The 27940-nt window shown below is 30.7% G+C and overlaps 1 protein-coding gene across 1 annotated transcript; it reads right to left on the minus strand.

Moving 5' to 3' along the window:
• Positions 1-27899, minus strand: LOC139516815 (uncharacterized). Its single transcript, XM_071307140.1, has 12 exons — positions 27593-27899; positions 25346-25673; positions 24200-24293; positions 21749-21844; positions 10803-11038; positions 9896-10139; positions 9101-9192; positions 7396-7852; positions 6223-6327; positions 4937-5178; positions 2629-2818; positions 1-1952 (listed from the first exon to the last, which is right to left on the minus strand). Exons 2-12 carry the CDS (start codon positions 25664-25666, stop codon positions 1894-1896), a joined length of 2136 nt encoding a protein of 711 aa, XP_071163241.1. The 5' UTR covers positions 25667-25673; positions 27593-27899; the 3' UTR covers positions 1-1893.
• Positions 27900-27940: the final 41 nt, after the last annotated feature.

A 27940-nucleotide genomic window follows, 5' to 3' on the forward strand; every position in this document is an offset into this window, starting at 1 on the left:
TGTCTTTGACATGTTTATTCAGAAAGAAATTATAAAATAGAAATTCAGTTTACATTTTATTTGATATTTCTGACTTTTATTTATTATTTCAAAGTTCTAAACACATCAAACATTTTTTTTAGAAAAAATATAACATTTTTTAAAAAGAAATGGCTGTAAATACCATATATCAATGTCATGGTACCCTACATACATCCATTACCTCTGACAAATATAAAATTTGGTATGAATTGCATCAAATTTTGGATACTTCTATCTTATTGCAAAATTCAAATGTATATGTAATTCAAATCTAAATTAAGTATGTAAAATACAACAAATTAAAAAAAAACACCTTTAAATATACAACTGTATTACCAGAAGCTTGTTTCAAAAGTAACAACAATATAATCAATTGAAATGTAAAATACAACAAATTTTAAAACAAAATATATCTAGTGGGAAATAAGTAACATGGAAATGATGTGTAAATGTACAAAAAAAAAAAACATAAAAAAAAACCAAGAATGTGTCCATAGTACACGGATGCCCCACTCGCACTATCATTTTCCATGTTCAGTGGACCGTGAAATTCGGGTCAAAACTTTAATTTGGAATTAAAATTAGAAAGTTCATATCATAAGAAACATGTGTACTAAGTTTCTAGTTGATTGGACTTCAACTTCACCAAAAACTACCTTGACCAAAAACTTTAACCTGAAATGGGACAGACGGACAGACAGACGAACGAACGGGTGGACGGACGGATGCACAGACCAGAAAAAACATAATGCCCCTCTTCTATCGTAGGTTTGGCATAACAAGTAAAAGATGAAACAAATTTCTATTTGGTATAAATTCTAAAAATTAGTATGTATAAACATCTTTGGCATTTAAAAATACATGAAGTGAACTAGAGAAAAGCTAACAGACTGTTTGAAAGTTGAAATGCTAAAGTAATTGACTAAATACTTCATTGACTGATCCAGTTTAGAAGTAAGAGGCTATATAGAATTCTGAAAATAAGATATTGTAAAGTTTTTTTTTCACATAATTAACAGTAAATAATATTTTGTTGAGTTTAAAAACATGATACATCATTACTCTTTAACAAAAAACTATGGAAAATAAAATCAAGTGTATACAAATTCATATTACTAATCTATGTACAATGAAAATCTGACACTTTTAATCATTAACCTGTTGTATTACTATAAAAAGTTGCTATTAAAAAGGTAAAAATAAAAAAAAAACAGAGGCAGGAATGTTCAGATGGAATGAAATTAAAAAAAATATCTCAAATCATGTAGACCTCTCGGCCTCATATGGGGCTGAAAGATATGAGTCGTCTAAAATCTTTAAATATACAACTGTATTACCAGAAGCTTGTTTAAAAGTAACAATAACAATATAATCAATTGATATGAGATGGAAATGAAATATATGTGTATGTAAAAGTGCTCTTTTTCTGTTCTTTTTAACTCTTACTGCTTGGAGATGTGCTATACAAAACAGGACTACACATAAAAAGTTGATATAATGAGTTATTGTTCAATACAGTTAAAGTTTTTAATTGTTTTGTAGACCAATGTTCACCAACTTTAGAATAACTGATTTACCTTTTAAAAATTGTAAAGGAATATTTCTTTCTGCACTTCCAACACTTTTTTTCAAGTATGAATTGACCTAAACCAAACTTGGATTATTATGCAACATAGGTATAATGAGACAACCAAAAGTCACAAATGATATAAATCAGATAAGTATTTATCACATAATAAGTATGATTAGCTGACTGAGATCAGCATTTATGTTGATTGTGTCCAAAGAAATGAGATATCCATATCACCAGTAAAGATTTGGGACATTGCAATAAAAAAATCTAAGATAACAGGTCCAGTAAACCTTTCATTGTCAATCTTTCATACTCTGGATTTTCTGCTCCATTATATCTGCTAAGGAATGTGTCATATCTGAAATAAAAATTCATTACATATATTATGTTAATATCCAAAACATTTATTTCAAATGATGGTTTGTATTAAAAAAGGTTTAAAATTTAATAAGTTATGGTCTTATTTTTGCATGTTTCATATTGATTTATATTTTTTTTGCTTACAAATATCATGAACTAATATAATAGCTTCAAGTTTATTTCAAAACTTTCAGGTCACTAGGAATAATTTACAACTTCAATATTTCCATCACATTAAATATGTCTGCTCAGAAAACAAAGTCCTTCTAAATCTTCAAGATTGGCCTAATACATGTCCTAAAGTCAAGCTTCATTTGAGAGATTTCAGAAAAACAACTCAATACCACAATTACTTCCACTTTATTACAGCAACCTTGCATATCTTTTTTATATGAACCAGAATCACATTTGGTCGCTCATTGTCATTAGAGTTTTTAACATGAATTTATGAATTGTTTATACCTGAGTATAACAGCTCTTAAGATGTAGTCAATAATTTAACACCTTTTTCTTTTATGCATTATGTCAGAGATTGGAACATTTGAAAAGTACATTAATTTCAATATATGTAGATATGCAATGGTGTGATTACATCCTAGTACATGTATTTTAGATAATTCCATAAGAAAGAACAAATCTAATGCAGTATTTGCTATTAATTATACAATGCCTACCGTCATAGTAAATAAATTCACAATACTGAGCCTTCTCTGGTACTGCATTTCTCATCAATTGACTAACAATTTCATAAAACCTATTAGCCTCTGATGCCATAGTTTCCAGGTTTACTCCAGCAATATTCCATGTTTTCATTTCTTGTAAGCAAGTCACAGGTGCTGCATACTGCCCAACAAAGTACATTTCCTACAAAAATTCAACATTTTACAAACAATTGTTATTCACCATCGTAGTACTCTATTAAGCACAGCACTGAATGTCAATATTTGTTCAAACTAATTAGACAGTAACAGCCCTTTGAATTTTGAGATGTCTCCCTCCTCATTAAGCCGTAAAATAAAGGCAACAGTAGTATACTGGTGTTCAAAAGTCATAGTTTATTATGAACCCTCTATTATGTTTTTGTCACTTTACTTTTTAACCCAAATTTTATAGTGACCTGACATTGAGTAATTCATTGATCTTATTACAGTTCATACACTAATCTAACACTACCCTAGTTTGTTTCATCTCATTAAAATATTCAGTAGGTAACATTTTTTTCCAAACTTCACAAAGCAGTGTCAATTTAATGCATGTATTAAATTTCAAATATAAGAAATATGTAATATTCTTAGGATTGAAGCACTAACATTCATGCCATGACCCTGGTTTTACTGGAGCAGTTTGGTCAAATTACTTTTATACTAACTGAATGATAGATGTGATGATATAAATTGCAATTAGGTTAAATCTTTTAAGTCTGGAATTGAAAGAGTAAAACAAAACAATAAGATTCAAATCACATTAGGGAACCAAAGATATTTGTTTAAAAAAACAAACTAGAGGCTCCAAGGAGCCTGTGTTGCTCACCTGATATTTTTATAAACTATTGATACATGAAATTATGCAACTGTTATACTGCTTTAGTTTCAGAAGACTTTTGTAAAAGATTACCAAAAATTTATGAAAAATTGTTGAAAATTGGCTTGAAAGGGCAATAACTCCTTAAGGGGGTCAATTGACAATTTTGGTCATTTGACTTATTTGTAGATCTTACTTTACTGAACATTATTGCTGTTAACAGTTTATTTCTATCTTTAATAATATTCAAGATAATTACCAAAAACTGCAAAATTTCAGTAAAATTACCAATTCAGGGGCAACAGGTTGTTTGATTCATCTCAAAATTTCTGGACGGATAGATCTTAAAACCTGATTAACATTTTTACCCATAGTCCAATTTGCTCTAAATGCTTTAGTTTTAGAGATATAAGCCAGAAACTGAATTTTACCCGTATGTTCTTTTTTTAGCCATGTTGGCCATGTTGTTTGGCAAGCGGGATCATCTGACACATTTTTTTAACTACATACCCTAATGATGATTGTAACTAAGTTTAGTTGTATTTGTCCCAGTAGTTTCAGAGGAGAAGATTTTTTTAAGATTACAAAAATTTGCGAAAATTTGTGAAAACTAACTTTAAAGGGCAATAACTCCTTAAGGGGTCAATTGATCATTTTCTTCATTTGAATAATTTTAGATATTACTTTGCTGAACATTACTGCTGTTTATAATTTATCTGTATCTATAATAGTTTGCAAGATAACAACCAAAAACTGAAAAATTTCCAGGGAAGCAACCAAACAACGGGTTGTCTGATACGTCTGAAATTTTTCAGGACAGATAGATATCGATCTGATCAACAATTTTACCACCTCAGATTTGCTCTAAATGCTTTGGTTTTTGAGATATAAGCCAAAATCTACATTTTACCCTTATGTTCTATTTTTAGCCATGGCCCCAATCTTGGTAGACTGGCCGGGTCATGGAACACACCTTTTAAACTATATACCCCAATGATGATTGCGGCAAAGTTTGCTTGAATTTTGCCCAGTAGTTTCAGAGGAGAAAATCTGTACAAACAAACAGACGACGACAGACGCCAATAGATGTTATATGTGCATTTGTTGTCCTTTTCCATCTCTAAACCTTCTAAAAACACTTCTCCTCTAAGACTTAAATTCTGCAGGAGTGAAATTGTATCTGAATTTGGATGTTGAAATATAACAATAATTTTTATAAATTGAATTTAGAAGAGTTGAAATTTTGAAACTTAATAAAAATTCTGAAAGTATAAATAACAATGTAAATTTTGTTTGTTTAGTTGAAAAGTTGCACATCTGTCAAAAATTAGGTGTCTTAGGCATGCTTATTGGCAATTTACTAGTACTTTTATCTAGTGATCATTATTTTTTTTTCTAAAAACGTTATTAGACAATTAGTTGTGTAATTATCAAATAAAGTATTTATTTTTTTAACTGTACCTCATTATTAAAACTGCCTGGTGACAATTTATAAATATTACAGTGGAATGCTCGACCTGGTCCAAATGGATACACAGCTGCAGTTTTTGAAAAGTGTTCAATCCTTCCAGAGTCATTCTGTTTATCATTCAAAACATTACCAGCACTGCAACTTTTAGGAATGACTATGAACAGCTTGTGAGGACATCTGAAGTTTTTAACTGCATTTTCCTCAAAAGCAGGACTAATTCCATTTAAAACCTCTACAATGCAGTAAATATTCAAAATTTAATAATTTTCAAAGAATTTGTAAACATTTGTATTAAAATTGTTATACATCTTAAGTTTCTGTATAATACTCTTTGAACAATTTTTGTTTTTGTTGTTTATTTTGACTAGGATTTTATTTGACTATGATTGCTGCCAAAGCATCTTCTTTTTTAGGCATACAATATCTAATCAGCTTTCTATTGAGATGATAAGGAAAAAATGTGATACCTATTTATATTAAGGTCAAGAAACAGTAAATGGACTGTATCGCAGATTTTTCTAAAATTTTGCATGCAACTTTGGCTCGTTGAACTTCAACTGAAAATAGTAAAAAATAATATATTTATCTCTTTTATAATCTGAAATATTGCAGATTTATTTCTTTCAATATGGGTGAATATTTGTAAAGTAAGCACATAAAATCGGCAAAATACTTCTAAAATTTGTCTTCAAATTGCCAAAATGTCAAAAATCAACACGGTGACATAAGGATTATTTCGAAGTTTTGTTGAATTTTTTCACAAAGAACACAACTTTGAATGATGTATACTGTAAAAAGAAGTTGGTGACCCTATCTTTATTTTGCATCATTATACAAATTTACAAATTAACAACATATATTTTTTTTTAGAAAAATCAGAAATTTGATGATTTTAAGACAAATTTTAGAAGGTTTTTATGCCAATTTTATGTGCTTTCTATACAAATATTCACCCCATTTTGTAAGAATTCAATCAGAAATATTCTAAATTATAAATAAGATAAATGCATTTTTTTTTTTTTACATTTTCAGTTCATGGAGCCAGAGTTGAATGTAAAATTTTACTGAAATCTGTGACATAGCCCATTTACTGTAACTTGACCTTAAGTTGTAACTCATTTAAAGTATTGGGATTCTCTTGAAAGCCTACAGAAAAAACAGTTTGATAAAAATATTTCAACTTTTAGTTTAGAGCAACCCCTGATAATGTATAGTGAAAGAAAAATGCACATGGATAAGAGAAAGAAAGAGTATGTCACATGTAACAATAGCATACCTGGTAATATCTTCATCAGATAATTTGTGACATATCCCCAAGCTAGACCATAGGCCACATCACCTGCTGGCAGTACCATCTGAGTCTCCATTGGAATATCCCTTCCTGATTAAAGACCAAACTTATTTTATTCGAAACTATCTTTTAGCCTTTTACAATTTTGAAGGCTGTGAAAAATTGCATTTAATTTAGATAAGCTGTGCATTCACATTGTAACCAAGGATGATTTCATTTAGTGTTAAAAAAACAATTTCACATAAGGTCTTACAACTAACATTTTACTCAAAACTTATGCAAGGGCCTTAACAAGTTTCAGATGAAAAAAAAAAAAAATTTTGTTATGAAAATCAAATGTAGTACTGCAGATTCATTTTTTTTTGTGGGTATCAATTTTCAAAAATTGAGGAAAACTTCCATTTTCTAGGATATTTAATTTCATGGTTTTGCCAATCTCTGCAAACAAAGCCCATAGAAAATTTGTAATTCTTTGAACATTTGAATTCGCAGTTCACCTGTAATCATGAAACCGACAGAAATTGGTATCCGTCGAATAATAATGAATCCACAGTATGAGCTAGTATTCCAAATTGCTGTACTGAAAGTTGAATCTTTGCAGTGACTTTAATTTCAATAAAATAAATCTGTGTTCTTATGCAGCCTTTATAGAAGTGATGAAGCTATAGTTTTTTGTACTATGTAAGAAATATTTCAAAGATTATCTACTAGTAACATACAGTTGATGGGCATTTACTTATTAAAACTGCAGGTCAGTCTAGATGGAGGAACCCCCTCTTTTATTTTTTTCTGTGCAGACATTCAGTCATCTGAACAATTGTTGACTTATAATTGAATGTCTTTTTTCTAGTTTAACTTATAAATTATAGCATCTCCATGGATCAAATTCTAAATTGGTGGATAACAAATAATTTTGTCACCAGAATTATTAGTGTATATGCTAGTCTTATTATTAACCATAATAACTACCTATAGTTGTTAATGTCTGTGTCATTTTGGTCTTTTGTGGATAGTTGTCTCATTGGCAATCATACCACATCTTCTTTTTTATATCATAAAAAATTAACTGCATGCAAGAAGCAAGTTATTTCAGATTGGTCTAATTGAAACATGATTTTCTAAATTCGTTCCCTTGTGCTTAATTGAAAAGAAACATACCACTGACAATACTATATAAACTCTCCAAATGTCTACCATTTATGTCAAATGGAACATAAGTGATCCATCTCAGTGCCTCAGGAATAAACAAATTTTCACAGCGGTCCACAACAGGAATGACTCGAACTTTTCTTTTATATATGCTATCACCCAGTGCTGATATAACATTATAATTTAAGGACTTATCTTGAAGAGCATTTTTGGTCAAAAGGAAGATAAACCATCGACATTTGCATGAAGCTGCCTTCAGTTTTTGAGACCATGTAGACCCTGCTAAAAATGAATCAGCATCTAATATATCACTATCAGCAATCCCCTTTTCCCTAAGATAATCCATTATATGCTGTGCCTTCTGCCTATCATCATTGTGGTCTGTACGAGCAACATACACTTGGAATTCATACCTTAGTTCTTCTTCAGACTCTAACCTGTCAATCTGTGGAGGTTGATTACCTTTCTGAAAAGATACATACAACAAGATGTACTGTGAGCAACTGCTAAACAAATATACTGTAAAGCGTTTAATCATAAACTAAATAAGACAACAATCTCATATAGGTGTATGAGATTGTAAGATAGGTTTTGAGCAAATAAGCATAGTACCAGGAAGGATTTTGTTACATGTCCAACTGGCATAACCAGATAAAGCTTGGTGGCATATGAAAATAAATTTTGTTTTGTCACAGTTGCAGAGCCTGAAAGAGATACCATAGGGAGAGTCAAATTCATAACTCAAAAAAAAACTGACATATGATATTCCAGGGCAAAAAATAGATAAACAGAGAAGACATAGATGATGCCCCTGCTTGCATAATATATAAAGTTATAAAGGGACATAACTAGAGAACAGTAAAAGTGACCCAACCAGAATTTGTACTTGATCTGAGTTATGTGGTATTAAGTATTGTGTATAAGTTTCATAACATTTGGTTAAGGAAAACTTAAGTTGGAGAAAGAAAACAAACAATTAAGCAATATTTTTTTTTGTAAACAGGCATAACCCTGAGAAGGCTGAAGTGACACCACCAAAATTTAAACTTGATCTGTATTTTGTGGTAATTGATTGAGGCAAACTATAAAGTTAGAGATTGGAAAAGAAAAGTTCAGCGTTTTTTATTATATGTATAGTGGCATATCTCTAGAAGGGTAAAACTAACAAAAATTCAAACTTGATCAATTTAAGAATAACAGTGTGTATAACTGTTATTATCATGATATTTTCAAAGTCCAAAGCCTGAAACTTGGCAAAAATCAGCAGATCAGAACCAAACATAATCTTGATCTGTAACTCATCATCGTTGATTCAAATTCAAATAATCAGCTCAATATGTAAAGGCATTTAGAAAACAAATTCTCTATAACTGTTATTTTTGCAAAATTTTCAAGGTCTAAGCCAAAAATTTGGACAAAAATTAGTGCAGCAAAACCAAACGTTAACTGGATCTGTAAATCATCATAATGTACTTATATACTTAAAACCTGCTCAATATGTGAAAGCACTCAGATTCACAGTCTTTATAAAAAAAAATTCCCAAAATTTTCCAAGCCTGAAGCCTGTTATCTTGACAAAATCAGCAGAACGAAACCAAACTTAAACTTGATCTGTAAATCATCATAGTTGACTCACATATAAAAAATATGATGAAAAAGGAAAAACTATAGGCCCTGACAACTTTGTGGATGGGTCATAATAAATGAAAAATACCTTAAATTTCTTTTCCTGAAAATTTTCTTCTTTTAAGTCTTTTTTTATGGCATCCATCAAAATTTTTGAAAGTTGATTTTTCTTATTTTCATCTGCAATGTAAAAAATACCTCAGGGGGAGATCATTTTGATATGAAAGGGTCATTTGGATCTGAACAGCTCCTTTAAGACTGAACAGCAAACTATTCAGTCAATTTTCAAACTTATTTATTATAGTAAATACAGTAATTATGTTCAAACAATTTGCTTGCAGTAAATTCAGTATGATGTTAATATGATCAGGTAAATAACAAATACTAGAAGTCTGAAAATAGAAGGAACAGATCTATAAACTGATTGCAAATGAAATTTCTGAACAGTACAGAAGTTTTAAACCACAGCAGATAAGTCTGAAGTTTGACTGAAAGACTTCTATTTACTCATACTAAAGTAATTGTCCGGAAACCAAATGTCTTCGGACAACACCGACACCAACACTGACAACAACCAATATATGACTACAAATTTTTTTGCAATTGTATAAAAAGCTAGAAATTTGACTAACAATCTCAATTTGGAGCAAGCATGCTGCTTGAAATATATAATCTGCAAATATGAAAACATCTACATGTATAAGCAAAATAATTGACATTAATGTTATTGAAATAATACTACATGTACTATTGAATCTAAAACTTATAAATCTAGCATAGGTAAATAAATACCTCAAAAAATATTCAGTAGCATAGAAATTATAATCCTGGCATGCAATGAAATTATGAACTAACAATTTTAAGGAATTCCTTTAATACATACCATTGAATAGCAATACTCGAGCTGTGTCTATACAGTCAAGAAAATGATTAAGAGTAGAATTCATAGTGTAGTAAAATCTTCCTAACTGTAACTCCTTGTCTTCAGTGGTAAATTGGGCAGCAGTTGTGGAGCCTTCTTCTCTGACTCCTCCTGGGTATGTGTGAGAAAATCTGGCCAAATGCTTGTCCTCCATTACTTTCATTGTACCAATCACACTAGGAAACTCACACATACAGTAACAAGTCTAAAAATATTTTAATCAAACCTGAATAAAATGAGATGTGGTGTATACATCAATGATAAAGCTAACTATACATACCACAAAAAACAAAAAAGCAAACAGTCCAACAAAAGACAAATGTCTATACAAGAAATACATGTACCATTATGTTTAACTTGTATAATGCTGCCTCTTTTTGATGTGATTATCCTTAGTCAGAAAACTATTACATGTAGTTAAATTGTTTTCTTGTCCTTTGAAAAATAGGATGTAAACAGCATATTTTGGTAGTTTGTTACTTTTATGTTTAATTCGAACAATATGTTCATGATTTTGAAAAAAAGTTTGACAACTTGCATGATGTTAATTACCATATTTTGTCCATTTTTAGATGTCTTTTCAACTGTCTTAGTGACATAAGCTGCTTGATAGATTTTTTATGTTTTTATGAAAGTATGGTATAGAGTTTACCTGTTCTAAGCATTTTCTTTCAGAGCTGATTTAGAAATTGTGATAACAAAATCTTTAAAATAAAGTAATCTCATGACAAAATTATTTTCATACATTCATTTTCTCTTTTTGAAAACGTTATAATCTTTGAAAAATTTAAAACAAAAAATCTTTGAAAATTGAAAACTTTCTCTAGCTTTGGATTAAAGATTTGATTTGTATTTTGTGAACATTTACCTCTTCTTCAATGGTAATACTGTACATTTTTAGAGACATATTTCTGTAATTTCCACTTCTCCAGGTCTCTATTTCAAATTTTGTAACATACTTGATGTTGTCATCTTCCTTTGGTATATCATATTTAACATCACACGTCCTTGGCACTAATTCATATAATTTACAGGATACATTTTTTCTTACTTCTTCAGTCAAATTCTTGTACCATTCAGACTCTTTCACTGTTTTCTCCAGTTCTGAAACAAAGTCAGGAGCCTGTATTTCAGTGGTTGTTGTTTGTAACATTGCTGTGTACATATTTGTTTTTAGTTCATTACTTTGTACATGAATTAGGTGGTTAGTTTTCTCCTTTGAATTGTTCTTACATTTGTCATTTCTGGATCAATTACAGCTAGCTGACTATACTGTATAGGTTTTGCTAATTATTGAAGGTAGTATGTTGACCTAAAGTGAAGAATAGTTGTTAATTTCTGTGTAATTTGGTCTCTTGTTGAGAGTTCTCTCCTTTGCAATCATACCATATCATTTATAAAAAAAACACAAAAAAAACAGTAAGTTATTCACTAAATTAAACTTCTACAAAACAATATTTCCCTCATGAAACTAACATTAAAATAGCATATAAAGATTCATCATAATTCTGTGTTCTATGTTCATCCAATTTTATTTGTGAATTGGGTCTAATTGTTAAACTGTAATCATATGAAAACTGACCATTTAGTCTTAAATGCATGATTTTTTTTATTAGGTCTTAGTGGCATTGAACTAGCTGTCAGTAACTGAGTACTCTCAGATCTGTACTTAGTGTCTTTTTGTTGATGGGATATACAAGTACCCTTCCACATCCACTGTGTATTTTTTTTTATGTATTTCTATTTGTATCCATCTGATGAGTTAAGCCTTTTTTAAGTGATTTTTATAGTTCTTTTTTATGTTGTACTGTTACACCACTGTCACAGGTTAGGGGGAGGGTTTTAATCCCACTTACATGTTTAACCTAGCCACATTCTCTATGTATGTGCCTGTCCCAAGTCAAGGGCAAGTTACATAAATTAGGCCTGTAGTTTTCTCCTTTTGATTGTTTTACATTTGTCACTTCAGGGCCTTTTATAGCCGACTTTGTGGTATGAGCTTTGCTCATTGTTGAAGGCAGTACAGCTAGTGACCTATAGTTAGTTTTTTAGTATGTGAGTTAACTATGATGAGTTACAGATCAAGTTTAAGTTTTGTTCCGCTCCACTAATTTTTGCCGAAATTACGGGCTTTGGACTTTGAGAAGTTGTTGAAAATCACAGTTATACAGACTTTTTTTCTAAACGCCTTCAGATATTGGGCTGATTTTTGGTTTATGAGTTAACCATGATGAGTTACAGATCAAGTTTAAGTTTGAGTCGCTCTGCTAATTTTTGATTTAATTACAGGCTTTGGACTTTGATAAATTGTTGAAAATCACAATTATACAGACTTTTTTTTCTAAATGCTTTCAGATATAGGGCTGATTTTTGGTATGTGAGTTACTCACGATGAGTTACTGATCAAGTTTAAGTTTCGTTCCTCTACGCTAATTTTTGCTGAAATTACAGGCTTTGGACTTTGATAAATTATTGAAAATCACAGTCATGTGTTATTGAAATTGCAGATTTTTCAACTTTTTGGGACAGGGCCATTCGTGTCGCTTTGACACATCTAGTTCCAAGTGATTCTTTTTCAGATTTTTCATGAGTAGTGAAATAATGCAAATATATTTTGCCTTGAAAGTTTCTAACTTTGATATCAATCATATAAACACATAAATAAAATAAGAAAATAGCGAAGATAAATAGTTATGAAGTCGAATAAAAATGGCTAAATGTAAAATAAAGTATCTGCTAAAATAAGGCCAACTAAAATTAATTAGTAGATTTTCATCCAAAGTTTTGAAAAAAATGGGGCGGGTGGGAGGATTTTATTTTTTACTGTGTTTATCCAATAACCTTTGTGGTAGTGAATTACCTATTGCCTGGCCAGTTTAAAAAATTGTCAATACAATTTGTCCATTTAAATTGTACAATAGGTATTGTAAGAGCTGTTATCAACAGGTGGTCATTTAACTACCTGTAGATTTACCTGGTTGTTTTTGACAGAGCTAATTTAAATGACTGATAGCTAGCTTGCTTTCCTCATGTCCAATGTCCTGAAGAACGGACTATTCTATATAGGTATAGGACATTTTACATTTAATACACAATTTGTTCTTTCTACAGATGTTCTAATAAAGATATTTATTGTAAAAAAAAATTTTTGCTTACAATCACAAATAAATCATTCCTTGTAAATCCGACTTTCATAATGAAGAATAAATTAAGCACTAATATTTCTATTCACTAAACCATTTGTTCTTTTTTTATACAATGTATATTGAAAATAAATTTTTAACAGTAATTCCAATTGAAGTAGATCCTGAATATTCAGAAATCGTAATATAACATGAAAATATATCCCATTAGAAAACACCAAGACACACATAATTCATTTTGTAGAATTATTCACAAATAGATGGGCTATCCAAATATATCCATTTCACAAACACTTTAATTCCATATCAGAAATCAGAAACTTAAAATATATCCCATGAAGCAAACATATATTTTTTTTTTTTATAAACTTAATTCACTGATTGAAATTTCCATCTTCACTGTTTAGAGACACAAAGAGAAATGGCTTAAAATGTTCCATATCTAAATAGAATAGTCTATTCAGGACATTGGTCATGATACATGAGGAAAGCAAAGCAAGCTAGCTATCAGTCATTTAAATTTTACCTTTTAGTGATTTTTTTTTTACTGGGTAGTTAAATGATCACCTATTGATAACCTCTCACAAAACCTATTGTACAGTTTAAATGGACAAATTGTGTTGACAATTTTTTTATCCAGGTAACACTGTAGGTATTATAATACCCCAAAGGTGATTGGATAGGCACAGTAAATTTTATTCAATTTGAAACCTTCTTGTGGCGTGAACTTCATATATATGCAAGTGTTATAATTACAAAATTTAGCTTATACCATGTACATGTTTAAACATGTATAAAGAATCGTACATAATTCTTGAATAAACATCTCTGATTTGCAACGCGGACTGTTCTACATGCAATTGCTACTTTAGAAACATATTTTCAGCAAACAGTAAAACCATGGAGAAATTCTCTATTCATTTGACTACCAACTCCAAATTTATTTTGCTCTCTAAGCGATGGTTTGTAGTCCCCATAAACTTATGCAAATGCAATGGTATGCAGCACAAGTATTATGAGTGAAATGAACACTCAAACAAGTGTTGCCAGGAATAGTAAAGTTGGCGCTTTTAAGATTCTCAAGTTATGCAAGAAGTGACGCATATATAATTACATTATAAATGGTATTTTGTGTTTTTAAACAAAAACAATAGCCATAGGTAAATCTAAGGGTTTTCTAGTACACAATGTGTATGTTTGCCGACTTTTTGAACTCTTTTTTTCTACCAATTTGTTCCACGATTCTTGCACTTTGGAAATCATTCACAGCCCAAATTTGCTTACACAAAGTCAGTGTATTATTAAATAAATCCACAATTTTCTGATGAAAGAAATTTCCAATTTGTGACATACCGCGATTTGCGTTGGACACAGCGTATTTAATACTCGTAACCCGAATATTTCATGCCCTTTTGGTAATCTTTCTATATTCTACTTATATTTGATAACTAGACACACACTTATTTCATGTTCTGTGAATTTGATAAAAAAAAAAAAAAACTTTTCTCATGTTTTTTTTATTAGAGAATCCTAAAACAGGTAAAGAAATAAACATTGTTATAAGTCTTTTTGTTATGGAAATGGATGTTTTCCCTGAAATGATTAATCATTCAAATGCCAAAAAACATAACATTTAGACGGAAAAAGAGATTTTTTTTTGCTGTCTTTTAAAATTTTAGAAGGGGGCAACATATATATTTTTATAAGGGAATTTAATTGCATGTCATATAATTCACTACATTTCCTCTTTAATGTTTTCATAGCCAAATACTATGAGAGCTTAGATTTCTTGTATATTGTTGAAAAAAACCTTCTTAATATCTCTTTGGCTTTTCAATGGGAAAAAACTCAAAATAAATTGTTTTTGACATATTCCTTGTACAAATTGTTATTGTATATTCATATTGAAATATAAAAATCATATTTGAATGAATTATTTTATTTACTCTACATATTTTACATCTGATCATCCAGTATTCCATTTTCTTTATCAGAAATAATTTATAACATTTTTCTAATTTTATGAACATGATGAAAGTTTTCGCATATTTGTTCATGCTTTTGACTATATAACTAGATTTTCTCTCTATATGAGTATTCTGTTAAATTTCCCATGATATATATCCTAAAATCAGGTACAGAATTTTGCAATATTTGATTATTTCCATCACATTTAAAATGAGTATCCTCACTTTACAAATATTTTGGATAAGTTTATTCATATATTTTCACTATATCACTTGATTTTATATATCCACAGTATTCAGTTTTTATTTCATTTACATGTATATATTTCAATCAAACAATTTTAGGTCCAGAACTTTATAATGATTACTTCCAATTTCACATTCATATTATCCCAACATTAGGAATATTTTGAATATTATTAATTTACTTTTTCATTTCACTTTATCACTACATTAGATTATATCCACTTTATGAATTTAACATTTTGTTTCATTTCCATGATAATTCCAATGATATATATTCCATTTAAACAGGTGAATCAATCTTATAATATATCCAAAAATTTATAATGAATGTGTTGCAATTATTTCTCCTTCTTCACGTTTGATTTTTTATAACCTTTTAGATAACTTATTCCATATTATGCAAATTGAATTTCCATCAATGAACACAGTATTTTTTCCACAAAAATCCTCTTATAATAAATTTCAAAGAAAAACACTGCAAATATCATAATCCAAAATGAAAATCTTGAAGGCACATTATAAAGAAATGCACAACATATAATCCATCTGAAAATTGAAACTAAAATCACCTGGATAGCTTTTTCATGTGTCACTGACAAATGGACAATACTATGTATGAGGGTTACAAATTTAAAGAATCATTTATTATTTAAAAACAGTTTTAATTTTCATGCATATTACATATGCAGTTAACAAAATATTTTACTGATTAAGATTTTTTGGTAAATTTTAGAAATATTATCAATACTGGGGATTTAAACAATGAAAACCTAAAAACATTTCTACCCTTTCAAATTATTGATAGAATAATCATAGGTAAAGAAAAATTTTAGGAAAAAAGCATGCTGAAATTTTGGGTTAGGTGAATGAATTTTTTTACAGGTAGCATCAAGGTAGATTTAAATCTTACAAACCAACTGGTCAATTTAAACACGGTGGGTATGGTTGTCCTGCGAGAGAACGTTCTGTGCTGGTGATCAATGAAAAAATGTAAACAAGGACGAAAATGATGATTTTTGACGTTTTCACTGATAAAAAATGGAAGAAAACAGTTGACATTTTTCAATTTTGTTTCTTATGGGTTCATATATAAACCATTAAAAAGTTGACCCTCTAAACTGTTTCAGTAAGCGTAACCCAAAAATGCTCATTTTCAGAAAATCTAGAACTGAAAAAATAAAACAAAAATGCTCATAGAGTCCGCTTTCTATACCGCAATCCACACGACAAAACTATTTTGTGAAAAAACATTGCAATTTATTAAAATTTAGCATTTTCTCAATTTATTCATGTCCTGATACTGTGCTGGTGGGTCCTGTCATTGTGCTGGTAGGTCCTGATACGGTGCTGGTGATTTTGGATAAGAAGTTGGTCATATTTGAAACAAATGTTACAAAATCAATAAAATTGGGCAGATAATTGTTGTCAATAGGATCTATGACTCCTATTTTAGCTCTTGTGCATCCATTTAGCTGTTTAATATGTGTTTACAAATGATCGTAACTTGTGTTACATAATTACATAAAAGGGCAACATCTTTCGTCCAATATAAGATAACAATATATAGTATCTAAAATAAGAATAGTTTTATTAAGATATTAAATGCCCCTTACATTGATGCTTCAACAATGATCAAAGCCCATGCCGCATAGACATGTTTGTTAGCGCTCCGCATACGCCTCCCCACTTCCACCCAACCAACCCTCCTCATTTCCTCCATTCATTGTTACAGTGGTGTACCAACACAACAATTTATCACATAAAATAATAACACAAAGACACACATTATTGAACAACGAATGCTCGCAGGTACTGAAAGCTAGTTCAAAGCCGCATTTTCAACTAATAGATAAACCATGTTCTCATATACAAAAATCCCAATCGTGTCGATTAAAAAGTCTCAAAACTTAAGTTCACATTTTAATGTTTGATGAAGCAGAACTTTAAAAGTGTGCAGCGAATCTTGTGCTCACACCAGTTATTTCATAATTATATTTACATAAGACTTATAAAGGAATTAAGAAGGTACGAAGAAATATTTTACAGTTAATGAATGGCTATTATCTATTTTGAATTTATTGAACCATAAAACTAATTTTTGACTCTTCACATTGAATAATCCGCGAAGCGGATTATGTAAAATGTGAAGAGTCAAAAATTAGTTTTATGGTTCAATAAAATCAAAATAAATTATTGCCATTCATTATAAATAAATTTCTATAAAAAATAAGGCTCAAAGAACTTTTAATATTATTTATATTAACAATAACAACGTACACACATGTTGGCGTATGAATACACAACGTCAGAGTGGGCGTGTCGCCATCAAAATTGACAACATTGAAAATAAAACTAATAATTTAACCAATCAGAAGACAGTAAATACACCAAATTTATTTATTTCAATTTAATGATCATGAATGGAAGGAAATGGTACAGAAGTTTACATAGGACAAAAAGAAATTGATAGTATTTTTTGGCGAAAGACTTAAACGCTTCTTTGCATTATATAGTACAGCTCTTCTATAAAAGCATGCACAAAAAAACTATGATTGACTTGCTTGCTATGTTAGCTTGGATGTTTTCAAACAATAGGTAGGCTGAGTTTCAATACATACTGGGATTTGATTGGACAAATACAAACTGACAGGAATTGAAGTTAATGTTTATTGTCCAAACAAATTCTAGTATATAGTAAACAGACTACTTACCTGTCGTTTACAAACATCCAAACAATCATAGCACGCAATTTGATCAATAGTTTGCTTTGCATATATTTATAGAAGAGCTGTAACTTCTAAAAAAAAAAATCTTGTTGTCGTAGATGGTAAAATTCTCAACAAAATCTCAATAACTTTGTTGGAACGAATATAGGTTTTAAATCAAATTTTCGTGGACTTTATAGCTTCCACCCTGACGAGGCATTTTAGCTGTTCGTATGCTGTTGCACCTGACGCACGGAAACTTTCACATTTCCATCTTCTTTTCTGAAATATTTTACCCGGGCCGTTTTACCCAGCTCATACTTGACAGGATTGTTATTCTAGTAAAAGATGTAACCAATGAATTGAACACAAGTTAAAAATTCCACAATACTATATAATTCATTTTATGTGTCAATTTGTTCGAAAAAAAGTCGAAAAGATGAGAGTTTTTTTAATGTCATGATTATCTGTCGCTTTCTAGATCAATGCTTAGCATTTATTTCAGATGACAAGGACTCCTCACTCTGGTGACCCTGCTGCCTTTCATAACTTTATCCGTATACATATATTAATAGATAAACAAAAGGCTGCAACTGCTATTTTTGTATTTAAAATGATTCGTTGTAACGAGAATATTTGTGGTGAATGGAAACTGTGGGGTCAAAATATTAAATTGCTTATAAATTTTGCTGGACCCAGTTTCGTTATCTGATCTGAATTTTCTGAAATGTGCAAGGTAGATAGACATTAGCCTTTTGATTTTTTTTACTCGTTAAGTTTTGCCCTAATTGCTTGAACTTTTGCAATATTAAAGCCGATTTCAATGAGCGTGTAGACAAAGGGAATATCTTTGGTTATCTTGCTTGCTGAACATAAAAGTCATTGTTAAAGGTTATGTAAACTACCCTACTTTAAGAGTAGAGTAGACTAGTCCGACAAATGACACATCTTTCTGTCTGTAGGACCAGGCTACTTCGAAAGGAGGGTAGTATACCTTACCTAACAATGACTTCACAGTTTAGCTAACAAGCAAGCTAACCTAAGATATTACCTTTGCCTACATACTCAATGAAATCGGCTGTAACTAAAAACTTGAATACATTTTAACAGACAGTGGTCATGTTTGTTGATGAATATTTTTTTTTCCTAGATTCACTCTTGAAAAATCATTTGGTAACATTTGGTCAAGTAATTTCAGAAAGATCTTTTTGTAATTGCGGACGTCAAGACAATACATGAACCTCACACAACCCCTCGACACAGGTGAGCTTATATATGATCTTATAGCGATTCGGGTTGATAACCAGTTGAAATTAAGCCAGTTTTTTGTTTTTGTAGATTTGTATTGTTTTATTAAAAAGAAGATGTGATATGATTGCAAATGAGACAACTATCCACAAAAGACCATAATGACACAGACATTAACAACTATAGGTCACCGTACGGCCTTCAACAATGAGCAAAGCCCATACCGCATAGTCAGCTATAAAAGGCCCCGACAAGACACTGTAAAACAATTCAAACGAGAAAACTAACAGCCTTATTTATGTAAAAAAAAAAAAATCTATATTTTTGCTCTCCATTTTTATGCAAAACCTTTTACATTTTTATTTTATGGGTTATTGTTGAAGGTCATACGATGACGTCTGGTTGTTAACATATACTTCCTTTGGTTTCTTATGGAAATTTGTCCATTGACAACAAACATACACATCATCTACTTTATATAAGTATTGTAAAAATTACAACGTATTTTGGTGATCTTGCAAAATGATCGTTATCCCGAAAATCGTAAACATATGTTCTTATTTTAAAAGGGGGCAAGAAGGGTTCCATTAACAGGCCAATAAATAAGATTACAGTTAATTTAAAAAAAAAAATTAAAAAAATAGGGGTATTTTTTCTCTCATAATAACAGTAAACAGATTCACAACAATGTCAATTTCAAGAAAGCAGACAACAGTTAATTAGTCAATAACAGTACAGCATCAATGATCTTGAATATATGCCACTTTTAACTAAAATATAAAGGCACAGAACCAGGACCGTTTTTCTTATCACCAGCACAGCGTCAATTCCGTTTAACGAACTTGCACGACTTTTGCAATATAATATTGTTGTAATATACTTTGCATGGTACTTATGACGTATCAGAGAAAAATTAAGCAACAAAACAGTCGTTTTATTGCCATTCTGATACAATGTAAACAAACCCACCAGCACAGAATCAGGACCCACCAGCACCTGACAGGACCAAATCACCAGCACAGAACGTTCTCTCGCAGGACAACCATACCCACCGTGTTAAATGTCCCAATTGTATTGTCAATGTTTCAATCTGGTTGAACAATAGCTACAGGTAAACGGTAACACCTATAGTCAACTCACTGTAACATCAAATAGATAAGTTTATTTGTGTAGTCTAAAGTTCAATTGAAACTAGATACAAAATTCAGGGTGCTTTGTTTGTAGTTCCTCAGAAAAATGCTAGGATAATTTCATACATTACGGAAAAAATATTCAAGTATGTAGGAAAACAAAAGTTTTGGTGGTTCCTGAGAAAAATTGAATCCATATTACATACATAGATAGAAGGAGATGTGGTATGAGTGTCAAGGAGACAACTCCAAGTCACAATTTGTTAAAAGTAAACCAGTTTAGGTCAACGTACGGCCTTCAGCACATAGCCTTGGCACACACCAAACAGCAAGCTATACAAAGGGCCCCAACATTGACTAGTGTAAAACCATTCAAAGAGGAAAACCAACAGCCAAGCCAAGTTTAATAAAACAAATTGCAATTTGGTCAAAATTTTGAATGAGTTGCAATTGGCGGAGAGCAACACTAACAGTCAAGTCACTGTAAATATTTGACAAATAACAGTTCTTACAAAGAATAGCTGTATTCAAAGAACTTAGAATTGGTTATATGATTTGAATTTGTTAATTTTTTTATTTTTTTGCTTTTGTGCAATCCACTTTGATGTTGTGAATTGATCCCCCCAAAACAAAATTAAAAAAATACCCCTCACTTTTTTTTCTTTTTTTTTGTGCAATACACTTTGCTGTTGCAGCATGACACCACCCAATCCTAACCATTCCTTTGTGGTTTGGAAACTTGCGGCAAAATTTCAGAGTGATTTATACACAGTTCAACAATTTTTTGTCTGAAAACTAGAAAAATGCTTATTTGGGCCCCATTTTGGCCCCTTATTCCTAAACTGTTCAGACCATAACCCCCAAAATCAATTCCAACCTCCCTTTGTTTGGTTGTAAACCTTGTATTTATATTTCATAGATTTCTATTTACTTATACTAAAGTTATTGTCCAGAAACCAAATGTCTTTGGACAAGGCTGACGATGACGTGATACCAATATAAAACTGCAAATTTTTTTGCGGTCGTATAAAAATGCGAAACCACATAGATTTATAGCTCTGGGCACTGGCTCATAATAAATAGAGGATATCATATGAATTTTTCAATATCACATCCCTATCAACTCAAGACAACAATATAATTCAAAGAGCACTGCTTGAGGGATTATATGGGTGTAGGGTTGATACGCTATGTGAAAATAAAAAAGCCGTATCATACATGTACATATACTTTATCATTTTTACTTCACATAGATGTTTTTTTATGTGACATGACGTCAAAGCTCTAGAGATTAATATATTGGTGTCTTGGGTTGATAATACAGACTTGATTTTGAAAAAGCCATACGCTATTCTTTGTTTATTTATAGTCTTACCAGGCAAGACATACTGTAGAAATCCTGAATAATGAGACCAGACTAATCCATGGGCAACATTTCCAGCAGGCATGATGTCACCAATTGTCTTTGTTTCTGCAAGAAAAAATCAAGAAAAGCTATCTTAAAATCATAGAAGATTTCACACTAAAAATCTCCCTTCAGCTCTTTTCATTTTATTTAACCAATCTACTATCTTTTAACAGCATCTAAAAAAGAATCCTATGCAATTATTTATCATTCAACATTCAACTTTCAACTGTATTATATTTGACCTGAAGAAAGCAAAGGGATACTACTAGTGTATCCTTGTTTATTTTTGTATTTGCATACATGTACAGTTTAAGAATACTTATCAAACTGATGTGTTAAAAAATAAATTTAAGTTTTGAAATTATTTTATGTCTCCCTCACTTACAAATCTAGACACTAAATGATAGAAAACTCTTTATTTTATCTATCATATTCTAATATTGAGTGGTTAGAAGAGAAGACAGTATTATAAGGTGACCTAGGGGAGGTCAACACCGACACAGACGGACGGACATAGCCAGCTTTGACACGACAATATATCCTATGGTAAATTCCTAGTAACTAACTAATACAGTATATATATATATACAAGTTTATTAACACAAGTTTATTAACAAATGTACATTACTTCCAACATATAGACAAAGTTAGCTACAAAGTTTAAACATATAAACTTTAAATACAAGTCCTCCAGAATCTTACTGATTCAAGACTTTAAAGGGGCACTAGCTGCCAAATTCATGTTCACAGATTTGACTCAAATGCTCATATTTTATTTATAACAATGTAAAACATTTTTCCAAACTCAAAAGTATAAAATAAACAATTTACAGGAAATGGTTTCAAAAAGATAAAGCTTTGTTTCGCGAAAATTTTAGCCAAGACGCCATCTAATTAACTATTAAGTCGACCTTCTATGACCATATAAGCGATGTAAACATAAACATAGATATAAATAGATTAAGCAACACATGCAATTGGATTTTTATAAGTCTGTTAAATTTTGTATTATAGATTCAAAATTTATGTTTACCGTCGTCCTTACCATTATAAGAATGACTCTTTGTGGATCGAATCAGTTAATCAAATTATTTACCTTTGCTTCACTTTCAATGTTGACATTCTTTTCCTTTAAATAACCGTACACGGACATTGCATGCGTTTTTCTATCCCTTTCTACGAGGTTAGATTGGAGTTCACATGAATACAGGTTTAATAAGGTTGAGTTACTCACTTGCAAGTGAATAATTCATTATCAATGTTTATTAGCTTAATTTGACAAAATTGGATCATTTTAGCTGATAAAAGCAAATTATTATTTCACTATTTCACTTTCATTAATGATTGAACAAAAAATAATCATACTTTTGATTTTTTATAAATCTCGTAGATAGTGCCCCTTTAAGCAATACACATCCTTACAGTATCACAGCTGATACACAATCTCCCAGTTGCTTGACCAATTGAAATTTATCGTAGAGTTTAATTACTTCATCTCTAGACAAACAAATATTCATAACTAATTTTATTACCCTACACACCAAGACATCCTTTCTGGTCTTAATCACATCTGATGGTTCAACTTTAACTGCAGATAATAAAACTAGCCACTTGTCAAATTAGCTTGCGTCATTAATTTTCTCTGTACACAAATAAACAGTTATAAAGGCAAACTAACTAGAGGTCAAAACTTACAAAACATTAAAATATTACAGTATGTCAAACAAACTAAATACAACATCATTCTAAAAATAAGTTACGTACCTTCTATCTTATTGAATCAGAACTTATCCTGATTTTATGTGACATGAAATTGAATACTTTAACAGTATTGACAAAAAGAATGTAATTCAACAAGCATTCTGTGAGTATTTCATGGCAATACATAGTCCCCTACAGATGAAAAATTCAATATCTTCAAGCATGACTAAAAAAAGGGGGGAAAACTGATTACTTGACTGATTTTTTTTATGTCCAAGGACCATAACTCTGCACAAAATTTTCAGACCAGAACTAAAATCAGAGATGACAGATAGACGACAGATAGATTGCAAACTTAAAGTCTCCTTGATGAAGTCAGTAGGGGACTATTATAATGAATAATTTGAACCTGCTTTCATTTTGCTGAAAAAGAATTTGTATTGTATGGAAAGCTAAGATTATGCTTTGAAATATTTTTTTTTTATCTAATCAGTATAAGTCAGGCTTTTCCCATGCATCATTCTAGGATGCCCTTAAATTCACTTAGCTAAATATTTTCCTGTCATGATTTGATCACACTCTCTGTATGAAATACAAATATTTGTCTAAAGAGAAAACAGTACTATGCAATATCTATATGTAACTTATTGAAGGACATCAACTGGGCCTAATGACAAAGACCTTAAACATAAAAGACTAGGTTCATAATGCACAAACCTCGTAATCCCTCCACTACTTCTCTCACCCATTCATCATTATGTTCATCAAAGTGTATTTTACGAGCTTCTTGAAGAACTGCAATATGTGGAAGCTAAAAATAATTTAGTTTGAAATGTTATTTACCATTCAGAAGAAAATGAGGATTGTTTGTAGAAAACTAATTCCTTACATTATTACTGCCAAGTTGGGTTAAAAGTAGTTTCTGTTACCAAGTGACGGCTATATATTAGCTTATGTTGGGCAAAGTAAGATAAAACTATGAATGATTATTTTTCTTCACTTTCAAAATTTGAAGTTATGCTATAAAATTTACTTTCAATGTGCATTTTCTTAGAAGGAATTTATATGGTTTCAGCGAATTACTAAAATTAAGGAATCTATAATCTAACTAGACTAACCTGGATTTTGAGGAATTAAAAGCTAAAACTTTGATGACCTATTTAAAATCTTGTCTTATTGCTGAAATTTTTTTGCTGTTTACAGTTTCTGTATATTTTTTGCGAAAAGCATAATAAATTACTTTGCCAAATGCAGCCTGAAATGACTGGAAAGGTCGACCTTAAACAGTTGGTGCAAATTTTGGACACAATTTTCAAGCTTGATACTGTCTGAATTTGGACTGTGATAAAAAAAATTGACATAAAATAGGTTTCTGACACAAAATAAATGTGGTGAAAGATCTTTAAAAAATTTGAAATGGGTTAAAATATTTGTATTAATTTTAAATTGAGTATTTCTTGCTGTTGCCCAATATTGTGCTATTGTGCAATACTATGATATTGTGCAGTACTGTGCTATTGTGTAATACTGTGATATTAATTGTGCAATATTGTGCTAGTACTGTGTTATACTATGCAATAGAAGATGTTTTGCTATTGAGCATTTACTGTGCTTTGGAAATACTGTACAACTGAAAATTTCTTGCTATTGCTCAATTCTGTGCAATTGAAGATTTCTTTCTATTGCACAACATTGTGCAAGTGGTTTTTTTTTTGCTATGTTGTAATACTGTGCAATTGAAGATTTCTTGCTATTGCGCAATAGAATATACAAAGCCAACATGAGCTTTTTTTGTTAGAGTTTTTATCAAAAGCAACTGTGGTAAAACTAAAAAGAGCTAGAAATCAATACCATATTATATACCTGAGACTCTTCTATTTTATGAAGTAACAAAACAACTGCAAGTCTGTTAGTCCTCTGAGATTTCTCCAAACTAATCAGCAGCTCAAATGAACACCATGAACTGCCTAAGGAATTTTCTGAGATAAACAGCAATGTTTTATCTGCTTTATCTACCAACCCTGTAATGGCTGGTAAGACATGTGTCCCTGGTTGTAAGTCCTCCTCTTCATAAATATTTATACCGTTATCTTTCAGCTTTGGAATAACTACATCATTTACAAGATGACGGTCTTCAAATTTATTGCTATGAGATATGAAGTATCTGGAAGGATTATCTTCCATCCTTTTACTGAAAATAAAAATACAATTGGTGCTTAATAAGTATAAACCAAATTAGAATTTGTTTTAATAATGTTGTTTTACATGAAGACCCTGGTATAAACAAATTAATTGCTTCTATAATTTTATGTGCATGATGTGGAACCTTAGTGTCTGTTTGTCGTTGTTTTTGCTGTTAGTATTTCACAATGAGATTTCTATTATTTCTTCATTCTGTTAAATTAAACTAATTAAAACTAAGTTTATACAGCAAGTTCTGACCGAAAAAAAAGATTGAATTTTTACTGTTGAAAGTTTATAACTAATAATTTTCATCTGTTAATTTGTAAAAACAAGAACTACATGTAAAAATGGTAGTTAATCCAGCATTGGATTTAAATACCAGGATAAAAATAATATCTACATTGTTGGCAAATATAACATTTATTTATACATGCTACGAATAAAGATGAAAAAATCTGTGAGCCTCGCTTTTGGTCCAGTTTCTAAATCTTGTACAAATAAATTTTATATTTTAAGACATGCACAAAAAATTATATTGTATATATATTTATTGTGTAATATGACAAAAGCATTAATCATCATGATCATTTATATGATCATAAAAAAAGGGTCCCCTCCCAGTCCCACCACTGCAACCATCATAGTAAAATTAAAAATAGCCTTTTAAGAAGTCATACATTTGATGGATGTAGATTAATAATTGAACTAGTTAGAATCCTGACAGGATCACAGGACTGTCAGGAGTTTGAAAGAAGCTCTACTGTGATAGTCGAGTTTGGTACATATGTATATTTGTAGGACTCTAAAGTGCGATGGTACTCTAAAGTGCAATGGTCGCGCTAAAGTACGGTGGTGCCTTACGCTAAAGTGAGATAGTTGTTTGTTTGCTAAAGTACGATGGCATATCACGCTAAAGTGCAATTGACCAAAATGGTACGATTATTAGGCTTAAAACGTGAATGTATTGGATGTTAAAGAACATGCATGTCCTTTTGCAAAAGCTAGTAAGCTAAACTTGTATAAATATGTGATAGGCTTCATGATTTACTGGTAGGCTTATATCATTGTTTCTAAATTTATAAGACCGACCATGTTTTTATTGTTAAAAAAGTAATTTAGGTGTCACCAAATGCTATATTTCCTGGAAATGAGTTTTTAACAATTTGGGCATATTAAATATTTGGATCATTGGTGTAGCTTAACATTCTCACAGTTTACCAATTAAAAGAACATCTCCCCTTACAGTCGTTATTGAAAATTGGAAAGACAAATTTCGTTCATTTTCGAAATGTGTAACATTTATTTGTATGGGCTTTAATTCAAATGCGAGAAAAAGAAGATGTTGTCAAAGTTTTCTCCATTTTTGTAGCAATCAGTTATTTACAAAACTGCAATTAACGTAAAAAGAATTTAAATGAGTATATATTTTGTATCTATACAGTAAACTGCAATTAACGTAAAAAGAATTTAAATGAGTATATATTTTGTATCTATACAGTAAACTGCAATTAACGTAAAAAGAATTTAAATGAGTATATATTTTGTATCTATACAGTAAACTGCAGATACAAGTCCTCGATTCTTCCAGCAGCCGAAAAAAACACACAGATTTGCTTCAGCCGACAAAGCACGGTTAGGTTTAAATCAATTAAGTCATGGACACTTGCTTCCCGACTGCTTGGGTTATAAGTTGTTAATGAAATATATTATCCGGCATGTACATTTATGGTTTGTATAAAGGACTGTTTACGTCATAATTCAACTACGTGTCGTACTCTATACTTCCCGTAACTTCCGTGGGCCATCACACTTTAGACCATCGTACTTTAGCGTCCCCATCACACTTCAGAGTCCTACATATTTTCAACCAGTTATTGATAGGATTTCAAACTCTTGTGATTATGATCTTTGGGAATTTTCACTTACCTTTTTCTTCTTCCAGGTAAAGAACAATAATCAAACGTTGTACATATATATGTGGTCCCGAAATTGGAAACTTATATCGACTATCGGCAAAGTTTACATCTAATCTTCTTTTAGTCTACCTTTGTTCTTTATATTAAGTGACGCTTTCTCAGATAATAATGAACATGATGAAATAATGCTTCCCAGCTTTCACTTTGAAATAGTTGCTGGAATTACCAGCGCATAGGTTTTTCTTTTTAACTGTTCAAAACGAAAGTAGAGCGGACAGGTTTCCCACATATCCAAGGAACCAGATCTAGGAGATACTAAATAATGAAACAAGTACGGATATTTCGGAATTCTATTTAT

The sequence above is a fragment of the Mytilus edulis genome, chromosome 3 (assembly GCF_963676685.1).
Source record: "Mytilus edulis chromosome 3, xbMytEdul2.2, whole genome shotgun sequence".
In the NCBI taxonomy this organism is placed as follows: domain Eukaryota; kingdom Metazoa; phylum Mollusca; class Bivalvia; order Mytilida; family Mytilidae; genus Mytilus; species Mytilus edulis.

Excerpts from the sequence above, each read along its gene's own strand:
- LOC139516815 (XM_071307140.1), bottom strand. The coding sequence starts at position 25,666 with ATGGAAGATAATCCTTCCAGATACTTCATATCTCATAGCAATAAATTT. Across the intron at positions 7,853-9,100 it reads TTCAGGAAAAGAAATTTAAG|AAAGGTAATCAACCTCCACA; the intron begins GTATTTTTCATT and ends GTATCTTTTCAG. Across the intron at positions 2,819-4,936 it reads CAGGCAGTTTTAATAATGAG|GAAATGTACTTTGTTGGGCA; the intron begins GTACAGTTAAAA and ends GAATTTTTGTAG.